Below are 18,879 nucleotides of genomic sequence, written 5' to 3'. Positions count from 1 at the left end.
TTTGTGCTCTCTCATTACGGCCAGAGTGCCTGTCTTTTCGTTCCGATAGCGGTGCCACTCTGCGGCCTAATCCTGCCTTCGTGCCAAAAAATATCCGGAGTTCTTTCCGCTCCAGGGATATTATGGTTCAGGCGTTTCATCCGCCTCCTCACGCTAGTGAGTTGGAGGTGGGCCTTCACCTGTCATGTCCGGTCCGGGCTTTGGGGATTTACCTCAGCCGTACTCAGGGCCTCAGGGCTACCGATCAGCTCTTTGTCTGTTACGGTGGCTCTCGTGCTGGTAAGGCACTGTCGAAACAGCGCCTGTCCCATTGGTTGTGCGAGGGCATTGCCCTTTGCTACACGTTGGCCGGGCTGGCTCCCCCTGGGGGCGTCAGGGCGCACTCCACTCGTGGGGTGGCGGCCTCGGTGGAGGACATCTGTGCTGCGGCTTCATGGTCCTCACCGGGTCCCTTCGTAAGGTTTTACCTCATGGACATGACCGGGGGTTCTGTTTCCCAGGCGGTTCTGAGGTCTGTGACCTCTCCTGCTTCCCGTCCTTTGGTGGGGTAGCAGGAGTGTGTGGGTGTGGGCCACAATGTGTTGTGTCACATGTGGTTCCGCCTGTGCTGTGTGTTCGAGAGATTCTAGTTCCCTCTTTTTCGCACTCGGGTGGAGTTGACTGCCGCCCCCTCTTCATTAGGAAGGATTGGGTGACGGGACTCCCCTCCCCCCTGATGTGGGCTTTAGGGCCCTCAGGGGGTGCATTTGTCGGTCCTCGCGTCTGCTCTGTCCCCATATCTCGATGGCGAAGAGCAGGACACGATTCGCCAGTACGACTAATATAACGATAGGTTATGTATATAACCTAGTTATATGAGTAATGGCTGAGCGTCCTGCTCTTAGCTTGCCCTGAGGTCCCTTGGGGAAACTTTTCTTGGGAAACGTTTTTTTCCGAGGAAGTGTGGTAGTGAAAGGGTTAACATTCTGTAGTGTGGTAGTGAAAGGTTAACCTTCTGTAGTGTGGTAGTGAAAGGGTTAACCTTCTGTAGTGTGGTAGTGAAAGGGTTAAACCGTCGACCTGCTCAGGGGGTGAAGTCGAGCCTGTATGGCTACATCTGGTGTATCTACACGATGCGTCTGAGTTCTCATGTTTATTAATGTGCACAGTCGCTTTTTTAAATAAAATAAACATGAATTATAACATATATTTTCTTTCTATACAGTATCAGCACATTAGGATGCAGTCGAGGAGCCGCCATGTTGTATTATTCATGTTCTGAGGAAAGAAGGAATACTGGAGGAAGGTGGGTGGGTTCAGTTCAGGTGTTCGTTTGTTCTTTCTTTCTTTCTTTCTTTCTTTCTTTCTTTCTTTCTTTCTTTCTTTCTTTCTTTCTTTCTTTCTTTCTTTCTTTCTTTCTTTCTTTCTTTCTTTCTTTCTTTCTTTCTAAGACCTGGTTCTACATCCAGTCACAGGGGGGGGGGGGGCTCCACTATTGTGTAAGACTCTAACAGGAGCACTCATTCAAGGGTACTACGACTATGCTTGCACCTCATGGTACCAAAGCACCTCAAAGGCACTAAAAACAAGATTACAAACATCACAAAACAAACTGGTCAGACAACTGCTTGACCTTACTCCTAAAACCCACCTCATCCCAGCCCCTTTTGACAACCTAGCATGGCTTAGAGTAGACAACAGAGTACAGCAACTTGCTATAGGCCTGGTCTACAAGATGCACTACACCACTAAGGTACCCATGTACATGTCGAAATACTTCCCAAAGGTCAGTGAATACCACAATCACAACACCAGAGGGAGTTCCACAAATCATGTTCAACCCAGATTCGGCTCAAACAAGGGACTAAACACGTTTTGCAATTATGCCACATCAAAAAAAATTGAATCCCTACCCTCCTTTAAAACCACTCTCAAAGAGCACCTACGGGAGGCTGCAATTCGAAACTGGCCCCCGTAAATGTCCAAATGTTCAATCAATCAATCATTGTATAAGACCTGGCTGAAACTCCTGGCTGAAGCTGCAACAGCAGACTATTTTGGCTCTGGTGTGAATTGCATACGTCATGAAGCTGCACTTAACAGCATCAGAGGATCAGAGCTGGTTATATAACTGATATATATATATATATAGCACAGTGTATGAGTGTATGGGACCGTCCTTGCATACTGTTTTCATGTAGGTTGAATGCAGGGTGCAATGTTACCACCAGCTATGTATGATAGCATGCACAATAGTGCTGTATATATATATTTCCATATCTATCTGAATATACCTGCACATAATCCTTCTATATACCTACGTATACACCATGCTATCCATCTATCTGTATGATAGCATGTACAATAATGCTGTATATATATATATATATCAGAGTCAGAGAGATTTTATTTGCCATGTATGGATGAATCCACATTGGAATACAGGTACAGAGCAACACTGTGTGTCTACAACTAATCCAGTACAGGAGCAGAGTAGAAACAGTAAAAGAAAAGAGAAAAAAACACAGACAGTATAAAAGGACAAATGCTAAGGTTGATATCAACATCTCCTAAAGTGCATATCATAGTAAAGTGCATAATGCATAGAGGCACAATTTACAGTAAAAGTGCATATATTCAAAGTGCGTGATGCACAGACACACAGAAACAGAAGCACTTCCACAACCTGACTAATAACACACCAAATAAAAAATTGGATAATATACAAATCTAGCCTTTGGAGTTATTCAGGCTGCGCACAGCACTGGGGAAGAAACTCTTAGTAAACCGAGAGGTAGAGCATGTGATAGAGCGGTAGCGTCTGCCCGACGGGAGGGGGACAAAGAGGCCTGCGGCTGGGTGACCAGAGGGGTCGTTGATAATGCCAGAGGCACAGGAAAGCAGCCTGGCACCTAGATCTCTTCTAGAGCTGGTAGGCTAACCCTGATTGTCTTGCGTGCGAGACGCACAATTCTGCTCAGAGATGTCTTCTCCTGGTCTGTAATGTTACCAAACCATATAGTACAGGAGGAAGTAAGAACGCTCTCAATCACACAGCGATAGAAGTTGTGTGGAATCACCCTGTTATTAGTGAACACTTTCAGTTTCCTAAGAAAGAAAAGAAGTTGCTGGGACTTTTTAACAATGGTTCTGGTATTGGACTGCCAGCTCAGGTCATTTGAAATAGTGACCCCAAGAAATTTAAAACTGCTCACCATCTCCACCTCTGAGCCATTTATGGTAATGGTGAGATGGGATACCTTGCTACGTCTAAAATCGATGACTAGCTCCTTCGTTTTGGAAGCATTCAGGATGAGGTTATTGGTCTCACTCCACCTAACCTCGTTCCCAGTTTTATCTCCGTGAGATAAAGCCTGGTAAAGAACTACGGCCGAAAGTGTCTATGGGGTAGAATTTCCGGTGTATGTACTTCCCCTGGAAGCTGCCTCTGAACGGACCAAACTTTTCCCGAATATTGTCGGCAAACAAGCTAGAACGTCCCGGTTATGTAGTAAATTCTTCAGGCAAAGCCGTTGCAGTGGCTTAAACGAGGAAATATTGTGCACTTCACACATTTCTATAATTGTTTTGTCGAAACCGGAAAGCCTGTAGCCTGTACTTCCTGTACTTCCGTTTACACACTTTAGGAGGCATATCTTTACCAGCCTACACTCCACCTAACTAGGTTCTGCACCTCTGATCTGTAAAGTGACTCGTCATTTGAGTTTATACGCCCAATGACAGTAGTATCATCAGCATACTTTACTATCAGATTGTTATCATACGAAGCAGTACAGTCATGAGTGCAGAGAGAGAACAGTAAAGGGCTGAGAATGCAGCCTTGTGGCGAACCAGTACTTAAAACAATTTCACCAGACATATTGTTTTCCAATCCTGACTCTTTGAGGTCTCAAAATTAAAAAGCTGAGAATCCATTCACAGACAGCGTCACATAGACCCAGACACTGAAGTTTGTGGATCAGATTAGATGGAATAAGCATATTAAAAGCAGAGCTATAATCGATAAAAAGCATTCTAACATAGGAGTTTCTCTTATCTAAGTGTTCATACACAGGATTAAGAGCTAAGGAGATAGCATCATCTACTGATCTATTTTTCTTGTAGGCGAACTGCCAGGGATCAAGACAGGTAGGAATCTGACTTTTTATATAATTCAGCACTAGCCGCTCTAAACATTTCATTAAAACTGAGGTTAGAGCAATAGGTCTGTAATCATTAAGACAAGTCACGGGTGATTTCTTAGGAACCGGAATGATTCCTTGAAGCTCCTTGGAACAAGGCGGCGCTCCAGTGACATATTGAAAAGGTCTTTGAGCACAGGGGCAAGCTGCTCAGAGCAGAGTCTGACGGCCCTGGGGCCGGGGGGAATGCCGTCCGGGCCAGTGGCTTTCCTAGCCTTAGTACTAGACAGGACCTTGCGCACCTCATATGTATATATTATATACAGTATATACAGGTACATGTCACAGAATTATAGTACAGTGGAGAAGTAAAAATAAAAATAGAATGTGTAACTAGGAGGGATGTAACTAGGAGGAAACAGACAAAATACAGTGTGTTTGTGTTTACCTTCCTGTGTTCAAAGGTCCTTTTACCTATTTATGTTGAGATAATACAATAAATAGGTCTTGTTTTCAAAGGTGTGTGTGTGTGTGTGTGTGTGTGTGTGTGTGTGTGTGTGTGTGTGTGTGTGTGTGTGTGTGTGTGTGTGTGTGTGTGTGTGATGTCTTTGTTGTAAATGAACACCTTAGGGAGGTGTCCATTCTTGAGGTTGGCTGTACTTTTAATAGTGTGTGTGTGTGTGTGTGTGTGTGTGTGTGTGTGTGTGTGTGTGTGTGTGTGTGTGTGTGTGTGTGTGTGTGTGTGTGTGTGTGTGTGTGATGCTGTGCAGTGATGGAATCCTGAAAGGGGGGGGCTTTAACGAAAGGCTTTGATACTGAGGAGATGAAGGAAGATGGAGAGGAGAGAGGAGGAGGTGGAGAGGAGATGAAGGAAGATGAAGAGGAGATGAAGGAAGATGGAGACAAGAGAGGAGAAGGAGGTGGAGAGGAGATGATGGAAGATGGAGACGAGAGAGGAGAAGGAGAGGAGATGAAGGAAGAGGAGAGAGGAGATAGGAGGAGGAGAGGAGATGAAGGAAGATGAAGAGGAGAGGAGGTGGAGAGGAGGTGAAGGAAGATGAAGAGGAGAGAGGAGGTGGAGAGGAGATGAAGGAAGATGAAGAGGAGAGAGGAGGAGGTGGAGAGGAGATGAAGGAAGATGAAGAGGAGAGAGGAGGTGGAGAGGAGATGAAGGAAGATGAATAGGAGAGAGGAGGAGGTGGGTGCTGGCCCGCCGCCTGCAGAGATTTATGACGGTATTGGTACACTGCGATCAGACTGGTTTTATCCCGGGGCGCCTGGCTGCAGATAATCTTAGGAGGCTGTTGCATGTAGTCGATAACAGTAAAGACAATACAGCTCCATCCACAGTTCTGTCTTTGGTTTGGATGCCATGAAGGCGTTTGACAGACTAGAGTGGTCATACCTGTGGAAGGTACTTGAGGTTATGGGTCTTGGAAAGAGTTTTATTCATATGATTAAAGTCCTGTATGCCTCGCCGTCGGCAATGATACTGACAGGCAAAAACTGTTCCACACTTTTTCCAGTCTCCAGATCTTCTAGACAGGGTTGTCCTCTGAGCCCAGGACTATTCGCGCTTTCCCTCGAACCATTGGCCCAATTTATTAGGCAATCGGAGGACATCGTCCCCATAATGATCAATAATACACCACACAAAATTGCTCTCTATGCGGATTACCTACTGATTTTTATGGACGACCCTTCCCGGTCGGCCACAAAATTACTGGGAATAATCGACGACTTTGGTAAATTGTCAGGCTTTAAGATTAACTGGAACAAATCAGCCTGCCTACCTCTTAATGAGCTGGCCAAGGCGGTGCGACTACCAGCTGATATCCCCATAGTGGAACATTTTAAATACTTAGGCATAGAGATATTCCCCACGCTGAGTCAAACTACTAAGTACAACTTCACGGGTACTTATGATAAAATACGCCAGGATCTAGACAGATGGTCATCCCTTCCTAACTCCTTACAAGCCCGGGCTTCCATAATCAAAATGAACGTCCTGCCTAGGATACATTTTGTTAGCTCAATGCTCCCCCTGCCCCCTCCAATAGACTGGCGCAAGGTACAATCGATGGTATCTAAGTTTATCTGGAATAACAAACGCCCGAGAATCAAAAGAGCTACTACTCAACGTAGGAAACAAGATGGGGGCCTCGCGATCCCTGATTTTAAGCTTTATTTCTGGTCCTTTTCACTGAGACCTCTGATGTGCTGGCTAGACCCTGTAGATGCTGTATCTTGGCGCTCCTTAGAAGCGGCGGCGGTCTCACCGCTAAGATTGCAGGATGTGGTGTACTCCACTGTCCCTATTTCGAAATGCCGACTGAGGTATGGACCGATCATAACTCACGTGATCCAAACGTGGCGTAATGTACAGAAGTCGTGTGGGGTTAAATGCCCATGGCACCTGGACTCTCCAATTTTTAATAACCAGCAATTACTTGTTGGGCACAAGCCGGTTAATATTCCTCAATGGCAAAGGAGGGGAGTTCATACTCTGGAGGATATTTATGATAAGAACGGCCTCCGTGCGTTTCAGGACTTAAGAGCATTTTATGATCTTCCCGGCGAGTCCTTCTTTCTTTACCTTCAACTAAGGTCAGCGCTGAGGGCGCATGGCGTGCCGTGGGCTCAAGCTTTACACCCACACCCCTTCCTCAGGCTCATAGTGGACAGGACGACCTCCAGAGGGTTTGTCTCAGACTTTTATACGCTCTTAATTCAATCCACGTATAAAGATGTATCATTGGATACAATCTGGCGTGTGGATATCCCGGAGTTGGACCCCGAGTTTGACTGGGATGATGTTTGGGCAAATGTGGCATTGTCTTCCCGCAACCCCAATCACCAGCAAATTAATTTTAATTATATTCATAGGACCTGTGGGATATTTGTGGATATCCTGATGAAGAATGTCTCAGTCAACCGAGGCTTGGATAATAACAAGGTTTATTAACCAAACAGATAGAATACATAGAGAGAATGGCTGAGGCTCTCGCCCCAGGTGATCAGCTGAAATCCCCCAGGTAAGAAGCCTTGATTGTGGTCGGGAAGAGCCCTTTATAGTTCAACAAAGGGGGTGTGTGGTCCCATTTGATAGGTCAGATGGGGGGGAGGGGGTACAGGTTGGGGGGACACAGGGGAGGGGGGTGTCTTATTCCACAGAGAGGGGGGGGGGGCACAGGTAAAGGGAACACAGGGAGGGGGATATATTTACATGAGGACATAATTATACCACAATACTCACTTTTCTTTCTTATAATGTGGGTGAGATTAATGTATAATATACCAGGTTTGTTTGGAACAGGTAAAAGTGGGGATAATAGTTTAAAATAGAATTATTTACATACATGATTAATAGAATTATTTACATACATGATTCATGACATGATCGACTGGACTGCGGTCTGTGTTATTTTGATATCAGAGATGTGGGAAGATATCACCCTTTTCTTTTATTAATCGCTCAAAATACCTATATCAATGATTGGTCCTCATCTCTGATATCAAACAACAATTAACATAATCATTAGAAGCTATCGCTGTGCAAATATCTTGGCATACCTTCAGTCGTTCATGTCGTGATTCTGGGGAGCTAATGTGATCGTTGTGCATACAGGCATCGTAATAAACCAATTAAATACATGCACTGTCTGTGTGGTCAGAATGCACAGGGTGAAAAAACAAAATTGTGTTCATAATTATTAGGAATCGGATTTACACATAAGGCTAATGTGTACAAAAACATTTTAACAACCGTTAACCTGGTGGTTAATAAAACTAACATGATTGTTTATGGGAAACTGTTCACAAATATATATATATATTTTTGCACATTTTGTGATGATTCTTGATGAAATTACTTAGGATCCAGTTGTATTTAATCTGAGTTTGAGTGTCAGCTTTGTTGGTCTTTACTTAGAATCAGGCAATTTTCTCCATTTCTTCTCTATAAATGAGGAGATAAAACGTCTTATGCATCGCTTCTGTATGTAATTCTAGTGCATATACTATCAATGGTTCACCATACAGGTGCAAAACAACGTTACATGTCCTCTTCTATGAGAGAATAAAACAACTGATTCTTTCTTGTCTGACAATACAATTTTGTAACCTAAGTAATTCTAATGTGATGTAATGTGATCATGTGGTCACTTCTTCCTTCAGCAATACATTTTAGCTCATTATTACTAACCATTGTTAATGCTTTCTCATTGATTTCTTTTCATCACATCCCTAGTTCATCGTTTTGCAGATACATACAATTGTGTGAAAAGTTTCCTGCTTGTGAAGGTATTAATCTGAATGATGTTGCGTCGTTGTTGACAAGGTGTTCTCTGTCGGTCGTGTGGCAGGGCCAAACAGTAACACATACAAATTAAATAAATACATACAATAGACATTACCTTAGTGGCTAATGTGTCAAAATAAAATTGAAAACCGTTAACCTAGTGGTTAATATAAAAGGTGATTATGATAATCGTTATGCATTGTTCTGTGGTCAAAACAAACTTGGTGTCTTGGAACAATCCAACTGGTTCTGCCCTGTTTAACAATACCATTTTGCAATGTGACTCTGTGATCATTTCTCATTGTCATTATAAAATTACAGTTCTTGTTTGTGAATCTGACAGTTGCTGTGAAGTGTTGATCATCTGTTCTCGGTCGGGGATGTGTCCTTCTGTGGTGACCTGCTGTGTGTTGAACGTATCGTACATTCAGTTGATGTTTCTGTGAGCCTGTCGTGTGGCAGTAAGACAGTAAAAAGTAAATAAATACATAACATTTTTGGACCATGTGTATTCAGAAGTCTCTTGGTCCACATGTCTCATTTGCTATGTGTCTCTTCTTGACGATGCAGTCGGGAATATTCACTGGTCGCCGTCCATTCCCTGTCAAGGGTCACTTGTCTGCGCTGCTCTCCATCACCACCACATGTCTGCCACTGTGCTCACGCTTGGCTCCCATCAGGCCCAGAGACATGGTGGTCAGGGCGTTTTTTGAATGTGTTGTGCTGGTTTCGCTGTCCTCTCCTCGTCATTGCGGTACCACTTGATGGAGGGCGAGGGCCCGCCGGTGTAGTGGCTAGTCAGTAGGACGCTCTTTCTCACACGGATGACAATCTTGTCATGGGAATCCACCTTGATGGTCGGGGACTTCAGTTCCCGTTTGCAGGTGATGGGTTTGCTTCTTCAGGTGGCGCTTGCGAACGAAACTCTTCCGGCACATGTTGCATTTGTACGGCTTCTCTCCCGAGTGGACCCCCCTCTTGTGCTCCTTCAAGTTAGCCGCGGTTGCAAAGCACTTCGCACACTGTGTGCATCGATGGGGCTTGTCCCCTACTACCCCCACGGCGTGGGTCTTCTGGTGTTGCTTGGGGCTGGAGGATGTGGTGAAGCCTTTACTGCACTGGCCACAGGTGTACGGCTTCTCGCGTGTGTGGAGCTCCTGGTGCTTCTTCAGATGCCTCCTGCGTACAAAGCTCTTCCTACACTGGGTGCACTTGTACGGCTTGTCATCCGAGTACATCTTCATGTGTTCTCTGAGATAGATGGCCGCCGCGAAGCTCTTGCTACACTCGGAGCACTGATGGGGCTTCTCCGGCATCTGGTGAGACTTGAGGTTGAAGGCGTCGATGACGCCCTTGCCGACCATCTCGACCCCGGTGGGGGCGTACGCCTTTTCTTTCGTGTGGATTTTCATGTGCTGCTTGAGGCTGGCCTCCACGGCGAAGCTCTCGCCACAGTGGACACAGATGTACGGGTTGATGTCCTTGTGGATCTCAAAGTGCTGGTGGAGGTTGGCGATGCTGCCAAAGATCTCGCCGCACTCGCTGCACTCCAGGCCGTGGGTCTCGTGGATCACCATCCCGCTGTCCGACTCCACGATCAGCTCCCCGCCGTGGTCCGACAGAGCCACGTTAGACTCCGTCTTGATCTCGGTCTGTCGTGGTCTGCAGTGCCGGGGTGGAGGCCGTCAAAAGGTTGATCTCCTCTTCGTCAGTGTCTCCTTGGTCAGTCTCCTTCGTGGTCCCCTGCTCCACTTTCTTGGGGATGTCTGTGGGCTGGGTTGGATGGTTCTCCCACGGTTGTTGTCGTCGCCTCTGGTTGTGTCCGCAGCTCCTTGGCGGCGTCCCTGGTAGTATGCTGTCGTGGGTCGCTCAGGTCACTGGGTTGTGTTCCTCTCTGTCTGGTCCTGCCGTCGTTCGTGGTTTATGTCACGCGTCGTCTCACTCGTCCTGTTCTCTCACCAATTCGTGATCTGAGGGTGATAAACACTGCCTTAGAAAACTCCTCACATAAATGATTCAACGCCTTTCTGCTAAAGTGGAAAATCATTTTGGGATTAATTCAATTCATAGTAAATAAAATCACTTAATTGACAATAGGAAATGCAAACCAATTGCATTAGCAGTGATAACTTACGTCAAGAAGGTCACATTCACTACAATTTTATCAGATCTTGTGTCTAACTAGATCTTACAGCATTAGGCTTTAAATAAAATTTGTAAATGAATGGCCAAAGTCTTGAATCAGATAAAATAGTCTGTGGTGTTAAATTGAAGTTGATCTTACCTCAGGATGCGTTGGGTGTGCCTCAGGATACTTACCTCGCCACGACTTCTCTGGCGTTTTTCACATCTCAGTATGGCTCATCATAGCATAGCATGGGGAAAAAACATAAAATCTAGGTAGCCAGTTAATTTTTGCATGAAAAACAATCATTTGTTTTGTCATCTACGTTTTAACTAACCTTACTGTCATGCATTTGTCCTAATAAACTAATCTACACTGTAGCACTCAACACTTTGATGACCATTGTTACTCAGCTGATAGAGGTGTGCCTTGCCTGATGTCCTGTCGTACAGAACCTGTGAGTCGCTTTGGATAAAAGTGTCAGCTAAATGATCAATGTTGTTGATATCTTGTACATTTAGATAATTGTGCTGCAATTTTGGTGGTTGATAATTTTGCAATCATGGAGAGTATTAGTTGTTAAAAGAGTAGTCTAAGGAAAGTCATGCATGTTATTGGTTATGAACAGAGAATAGAAGGAGGGGATTGTAAGTAGTTGTTTTCATCATTAATCTTTCATCTCGGGCACTTCTCTAATTCATGTGTCTTTTGAAAAGAGATGATGAAAACGACTGGTTAGTTATTGTTAGTATGGGAGTTAGGTAGATTTTCATAACTGCAAATTCATCACCGGTGTCTAATTCATGTTAATTAAGTGGTTCTCTGTTGCCATCCACCGCTAGGTGAGTTCATCAAGTCTGTGGTCACGAGTGCAGGCATTTGCATTGCTTTGTCTCCCAAGTGCCCACTCTGAAGAAATTTACATGTGGGTGTTTTGGATGTAGATTTGTTCCAAATGGTCAATCGATTGTCTCTCAGCTCTGCACTGTCTCTCGGTTGACATGCAAATTGTTGGATTTTCTGTCTTTTGTGATACAATTTGGGTGTAGTCATTCACTGTTTTGCATCTCGCCTCAGAGCCAGATCTGTAAATACAAACACATGTTAATTTTCCACTCTTTTCTAAAACCTGGGTGAATCCTCTTTGACTGTCTGTGTGCTCAACAAACATTAGCTAGATCTCATCCATCCCGTTCTTGGATGTAATGATAGTGTTATCATTTATCAATCATATCGCATATGTACACAAGCATATGAATGTGGACCCACACATTTTGAATCATGTTTAAAAATGTCTTACAATGGAAAGGGCTAGTTATCTTTCATTGGTTCTTTAGATAAACACATTAACTCAAGTGAATATAACCTAAACATCTTACTTTTAAACATGATCTATGTTGTTTGTGCCCAAGTTTTTTAACATTAAAAGCTTATTAAGCCTAATCTAACGCTGTTTATGTGGACTACAAGGTACGCCCACAGATGTATTATAATTCTGAAACAGACATTGTAATTAGCTTTATGTGACTTATAATGTGTAAATTAAAGCAACATAAACACTCAAGTGATCTGAGATAGTTGTAATTTGCTTTAACTGATAGTTGTGTATATGTACAGTTTCTACGTCAAATGACTCCCTTTTCTTGACTCCTTTTGTATCACAAAAAGTACTGAATTTGCAAATCTGGTATGTCATAAATGTATAGATGTAGCAGTACTGACTATCTGTCTGTCATGTATGTCATAATATGTTCTGATAAATTGAAAATGGGGGACCCTGATGTAAACAAATCTGGTATTGAAAATGGGGGACCCTGATGTAAACAAATCTAAAGTCTCTCTCTGGTCTGCATCCCCTTAACAATTGTGTATTGAGCTGTGCTGTATTGTACCCATTCTGCAATCTGTTAATAAAGTTTTCAATCAATCAATGCATCTATATTTATGATTTTTATACTCACCGGGGACAGCTGTTGTGTTGGGTTGGATCCGTTACGTGTCGTCAGCAACCCGCATCTCGCCACCTCAACTCAACATTTTCCAATAGCAGCGCGCACATACATATACAAATAAAACATATACTACACGTGGATTTCACGCACCCTTGGCCTTGGGTACATTACACTTTACGTTCGCTTATGGATAGTTTAATATAAAATAATCACTTCACGGCGCGCATAGCGTGACGTCATCGCTCCATGCGACGTTCGTGCGTTCTCATTCGCCTCGGAAATAACGCTTTGCAATTCATACAGTATTTTTCCAACGAGCTCTCAATATCCTGGAATTCCTATACCAGCGTTTTGTTACCGAATGAACGCGCCTGTGCATATGTGAAACGTAAACAAACTGAAACGATAAAACTATACTTCTCCAAATGGTTGTTCCCGTGGGCCGGTGTTCTGCGGAATCCGGAAATTACTACAATTTGTTCCCGTGAACTGCACTTCAATGTTATTCTTTGTATAACGGTAACTAGTCTCTCAATGCTCGTCGCGCTATCCGTAGCCGGTTCTTGACTCAATAAAGCAACGCGATGGGTCCTATAATACTTGTGCACATACGAACGAGACTTAAACAGACAAACAAACACTAATACATATAAGTTAACGTGTGTATATATCTGATTGTATTGGATCGCTTGTTCGTTTAGTCGGCCAGCATCTGTATTGTTCCAACATCTGTTGCGACAAGGCATTTATACCCTTGATATATAACTACACATCGTTATTAAAATCATAACGACCGAACCTGACTTCGAAATTTACCAGCGATATATTAGATTATATATACCTTTTAATCATACTCTCGGCCCCTTCGACCTGCGACTCGTTAAATGTACATTCACGTACTCCCGAGACAGGTCATCTTCCCGCTATCTGTATAATCAATTGGTTAATTTAATCCAAAATACATCGTTTTCAGGAAAGGAAGAGATTGTGGGCTTAGTTTGAGGTTGAAACAATGAATATCACATCATAATAAGCCCACGTTTCTTGCCTTGTTGCCTATTTTTTAGTCTGAATTAGACTTGGGGTAGCAATCCAACAACCTGTATTGTGTGCCTTAACTTTTGGTCGGCTCCGACTCGACCTGGAATAGCACTTCAACCTGTGTGCCTAAACTTTTGGGAATAGCACATATAACCCATCCTTTCAGAACCTCCTGATAAGGACCCAGGTGCACGCGCGCCCTGGTAACGATTCTCAATACAGATCAGATATATTAATGCACATTATTCTACTCAGCCATGATCTCAATATTTGACAACATTCTGTAATATTCACCTGGCACAGAGAAAAGCGGGAAGGTTTCAATTCCTTTCCATACATTTTGTCGACCATCCTATTATACTCACTTTTCTCTGTATAGTTGAATGATACAGCACGCCGGGAGGACGCAAAAAGTCCGTCACAAGTTCGTAGACGCCAATTGTGGGATATTTGTGGATATCCTGATGAAGAATGTCTCAGTCAACCGAGGCTTGGATAATAACAAGGTTTATTAACCAAACAGATAGAATACATAGAGAGAATGGCTGAGGCTCTCGCCCCAGGTGATCAGCTGAAATCCCCCAGGTAAGAAGCCTTGATTGTGGTCGGGAAGAGCCCTTTATAGTTCAACAAAGGGGGTGTGTGGTCCCATTTGATAGGTCAGATGGGGGGGAGGGGGTACAGGTTGGGGGGACACAGGGGAGGGGGGTGTCTTATTCCACAGAGAGGGGGGGGGGGCACAGGTAAAGGGAACACAGGGAGGGGGATATATTTACATGAGGACATAATTATACCACAGACCTATCTTACACCTAGGAAGCTATTTGCTATGGGACTGATAACCGACTCTCGGTGCACTTTGTGCTCTCAAAAGGCCACTGGCACTTATATGCATATGTATTGGGATTGCCCACCAGTGGCCCGCTTCTGGAGGTCAATAGCGGACAAACTTTCAGATCTGTGTGGCTTAACTATCCCATTCACAGCTGTTACGCTACTCCTGAACGATATAACAACACTACCCGCGTCCGTACAACTGAAAAGGGATGTCCTAGTGGGCGTCACAGCAGCGAAGAAGCTAATAGCAATGAGATGGAAGGAGCCTGAGAAGCTCACAGTGATTAACTGGTCCGTAACACTGTTGGATGTGATTTATCTTGAGGTATCCACGGCGCGGGTGATTGGGGTGGGGCAGGCTGGGATTGACCTGTGGTTTGCAGCAGCTGAGAAGGTCAGGACCGCCGTGTGCGGCTGAGCGGGGTGGGGGTGCTTGTTCGGGGGAGTCCGGCGGTCTCGTGGGAGGGGGAGGAGGAAATGTCTTGTCTGTCCTGTCTTTTGTGATGTCTTGAATTTAACTGGGGATTTTATTGGGGGGCAGCTATTTAGCTATTTCTTCACTATTTGGTCATTTATTAGATAGTACCCCTTGAATTTAAAATTTAAAAAGGTTGAACTCTGTTTTATTTTCTTTTTGTCTTTATAATTTATAAATTGTTATTTCTGTATTATTATTGTTTTTGTTATTTTCCTGTGAAGTTCTGTGCATTGTGATTGTGATTGATGTGTTGTCTTGTTTCATGTAAATAATAATAAAAAAAAAATTGATAAAAAAAAAGGAGAGAGGATGAGGTGGAGAGGAGATGAAGGAAGATGAAGAGGAGAGAGGAGGTGGGGGTGGAGAGGAGATGAAGATGAAGAGGAGAGGAGGTGGAGAGGAGGTGAAAGCTGTGCTGTAAATAGCAGATTGAGCTGCTAATAGCAACAGAGATTAGAGTCTGAGTGGAAAATGAGAGAAGAAATAAATACATTGTGTGGAGAAAACTGTTGCTGATGAATCACACCCGCACCTCTCCCTGCCATCTGCAGGTGGCTAATCGTGAGTTACTGACCCCCCAGTAAGTTAACCATGAAATACATTTAAAAAAAGAAAAAGTAGAGGGTTTAATTCAGCATGGACAGCTTAATTTGCTTCCACTACTAATAATGTGGGCGAGAAATAAGCGAACAACAAAAAAACATCACTCGCCACTTAAAAAAACCAAAAGCATGTATTTAACAAACTCAAAAAAAATTCAAACACGGTTTATATTAACCGTCTGTCGTGTGGCAGTGAAAGGGTTAACCTTCTGTGTATTGTCGCAGTGAAAGGGTTAACCGTTTGGTAGTGCGGCAGTGAAAGGATTAACTTAATAAATAAACAAATTCTAAATCTACTTAGGCCTAACTAAATAACAGATACAGTATGCACATAAGCGCTGAAAACAACCAACTGTACTAACGACACTGAGTGTCGACACTGAGGGCTAGATCCACAAAGAATGGATTGCACAGTGCTAGTTGCACCCTACTTACAATTCATTATGAATTGAAAATGGGGGACCCTGGTGTAAACAAGACGAAAGTCTTTCTCTGGTCTGCATCCCCTTAAAAATTGTGTGTATTGAGCCTTACTGTATTCTACCCATTCTGCAATCTGTTAATAACATTTTCAATCAATCAAATTTGAAACTTGAGTCCCTGGCCTCAGGCATTATTACCCCCTCCTCCTCTCCTGTCGGCGCGTGTTTCTTTTTCGTTTCCAAGAAGGATGGCTCCCTTCGCCCCTGTATTGACTACCGGGGTCTCAACAACATCACGATCAAGAACAAGTACCCCCTGCCATTGATTAACTCTGCTTTTTTTTTGGGGGGGGGGGGGGGGGGATTTTATATATTATCTTGATATAATATCAGTGTAATTTTGCTTCCTGGTGAATGCCACATGCAAGCCCCTAGAGGGTTTTTAGGCAATTCTCCTACACATCCCTTGTGGATTATATTGTATTATACATGTAATTGTTTTTATATGTGTAAATAAACAAACAAACAAACAAGACCCCGCTCGGTCACTTCGAGTACAAGGTAATGCCCTTTGGGCTGACCAACGCCCCTGCTGTCTTCCAGGCCCTTGTCAATGACGTTCTCTGTGATGTCCTTAACCGCTCTGTTTTTGTTTATTTGGATGACATTCCGATTTTTTCGCGCTCTATGGAGGAGCACGTCCAGCATGTTCGCCGGGTCCTCCAACGCCTACTGGAGAACAAGTTGTTCGTCAAGGCGGAGAAGTGTGAGTTCCACGTCTCCTCCATCGGGTTCCTCGGCTACATAATAGAGAGTGGCCGGATCTGGGCGGACCCAGAGAAGATCAAGGCAGTGTCCGACTGGCCCCGGCCCACCAACGTCAAGCAGCTCCAACGCTTCCTGGGGTTTGCTAACTTCTACCGGCGTTTCATCAGGGACTACAGCCGGGTCGCTGCACCCCTTACCCAACTCACTTCGCCCTCCGTGCCCTTCGTCTGGTCTGATAAAGTGGACTCCGCCTTCGCCGAGCTGCACCGGCGCTTCACCTCCGCGCCCATCCTCGTCCAGCCGGACACGTCCTGCCAGTTCGTGGTGGAGGTGGACGCCTCAAGTACCGGAGTGCGGGCGGCCCTCTCCCAACGCTCCGCTCTCGACCAGAGACTGCACCCCTGCGCCTTCTTCTCTCGCCGCCTGACCCCAGCAGAGGTCAACTACGATATTGGAAACCTGGAGCTCCTGGCAGTCAAGCTGGCTCTGGAGGAATGGAGGCACTGGCTGGAGATCCAGAGATCTCCTTCCTGGTCTGGACGGACCATAAGAACCTCGCCTACGTCCAGACGGCCAAGCGCCTGAACTCCCGCCAGGCCCGCTGGGCACTGTTCTTCGCCCGGTTCAATTTCACCCTGACCTACAGGCCAGGCTCCAAGAACACTAAACCAGACGCCCTCTCCTGGAGTTTGTCCCCGAAAGGGAGCCCGTGCACCCTGACACCATCCTCTCCTCCTCCTGCTTGGTGGCCTCCGCCACCTGGGAGATCCAGTCCGTCGTCCGGGAGGCTCAGCGTGTCCAGCCTGATCCAGGTAACGGTCCACCTAACCGGCTTTTTGTTCCCGACCTTGTCCGCTCCCAGGTGCTCCAGTGGATCCACGCCTCTCGGTTCGCCTGTCATCCTGGGATCTACCGTACCCTGTCCCTGCTGAAGCGGCACTTCTGGTGGGTCTCCATGAGGGAGGACACCCGCGCCTTCGTCCTTGCCTGCACCGTCTGTGCTCGTGGGAAGGCTTCCCACCGACCACCAGCCGGGCTCCTCCGTCCGCTCCCTGTTCCCGGCCGGCCCTGGTCACACCGTTTTGAAGGCAGTGCACTTTGTTGCTCTCCCCAAACTTCCCTCTGCTTCAGAGACCGCGGACCTGATGGTGCTCCACGTCTTCCGCCTCCACGGGATCCCGGTGGACATCGTCTCCGACAGGGGCCCTCAATTCATCTCCCAAGTCTGGAAGGCCTTCTGCCGGGCCCTGGGGGCCACGGTCAGCCTCTCCTCCGGATACCACCTGCAGACCAACGGCCAGTCGGAGCGGGCCAACCAGGACCTGGGGTCCGCCCTCCGCTGCGTAACGACCCGGGACCCCTCCGGCTGGAGTGTTTTCCTGCCGTGGATCCAGTACGCCCACAACTCCTTGTCCTCCGCGGCCACAGGTCAGTCCCCCTTCGAGTCCTCTCTGGGCTACCAGCCCCCACTGTTCCCTGCACAGGAGGAGGAGATCTCTGTTCCCTCGGTGCAGGAGCACCTTCACCGCTGCAGGAGGGTATGGGAGGACACCAGGGCCGCGCTCCTCCGCTCCGCTGACCAGAACCACCGCTTCGCCGACCGCCACCGGACCCCGGTCCCCGACTATCAGCCAGGTCAGATGGTTTGGCTCTCGTCCCGGGACCTGCCACTCAAATAAATTTCCTGTAAACTCACCCCCCGTTTTGTTGGTCCCTATAAGATTCTGTCCGTTATTAACCCCTCAGTCGTCAAGCTCCAGCTCCCCTCCATCATGCGCATTCACCCCTCGTTTCATGTTTCCCAGCTGAAGCCGGTGGTCTCCAGCCCCCTGTCTCCCCCAGCTCCGGAGCCTCACCCTCCGCTGGTCATCGACGACCATCCGGCCTACATCATCCGGCAGCTGCTGGACGTGCGTCACCGCGGCTTCCAGTACCTGGTCGACTGGGAGGGCTACGGCCCGGAGGAGCGCAGCTGGGTCTCCCGTGGGATGGTTCTGGATCCGGACCTCATCCGGGACTTCCATCAGGCCAACCTTGGCAAGCCTGGAGGGCCGCCAGGAGGCGCCCGTAGAGGGGGGGTCCTGTCATAATCACGGCGAGAGCCTTCTTCACTCCTCCTCATCCTCCACCACATTCACGACGGAAGCCTCACTCACCCCTTATCCTCTCACACCCATATATGGGCAGCATCCGTTCCCCGGATTCACACGCTGCCAAGCTCATCATTCAACAC

At 46.1% G+C, this 18,879-nt stretch overlaps 1 protein-coding gene across 1 annotated transcript in view; it reads right to left on the bottom strand.

The window, feature by feature from the left end:
• The window catches only part of LOC311247542 (sodium/calcium exchanger 1-like), a gene marked incomplete at both ends in the record, with an annotated part of 41,794 nt that extends 23,278 nt beyond the window's left edge, over window positions 1-18,516 (bottom strand). Inside the window, 2 exons of the mRNA XM_084338581.1 lie at window positions 9,304-10,083; window positions 18,503-18,516. Of these exons, the coding sequence (XP_084194707.1) occupies window positions 9,304-10,083; window positions 18,503-18,516 (794 nt within the window). The remainder of the gene's footprint in view (window positions 1-9,303; window positions 10,084-18,502) is intronic.
• Window positions 18,517-18,879: the final 363 nt, after the last annotated feature.

The sequence above is a fragment of the Notolepis coatsorum genome (genome assembly GCF_963971535.1).
Source record: "Notolepis coatsorum genome assembly, contig: SCAFFOLD_419, whole genome shotgun sequence".
Taxonomy (NCBI): domain Eukaryota; kingdom Metazoa; phylum Chordata; class Actinopteri; order Aulopiformes; family Paralepididae; genus Notolepis; species Notolepis coatsorum.
This window is presented reverse-complemented; position numbering and strand designations above follow the sequence as displayed.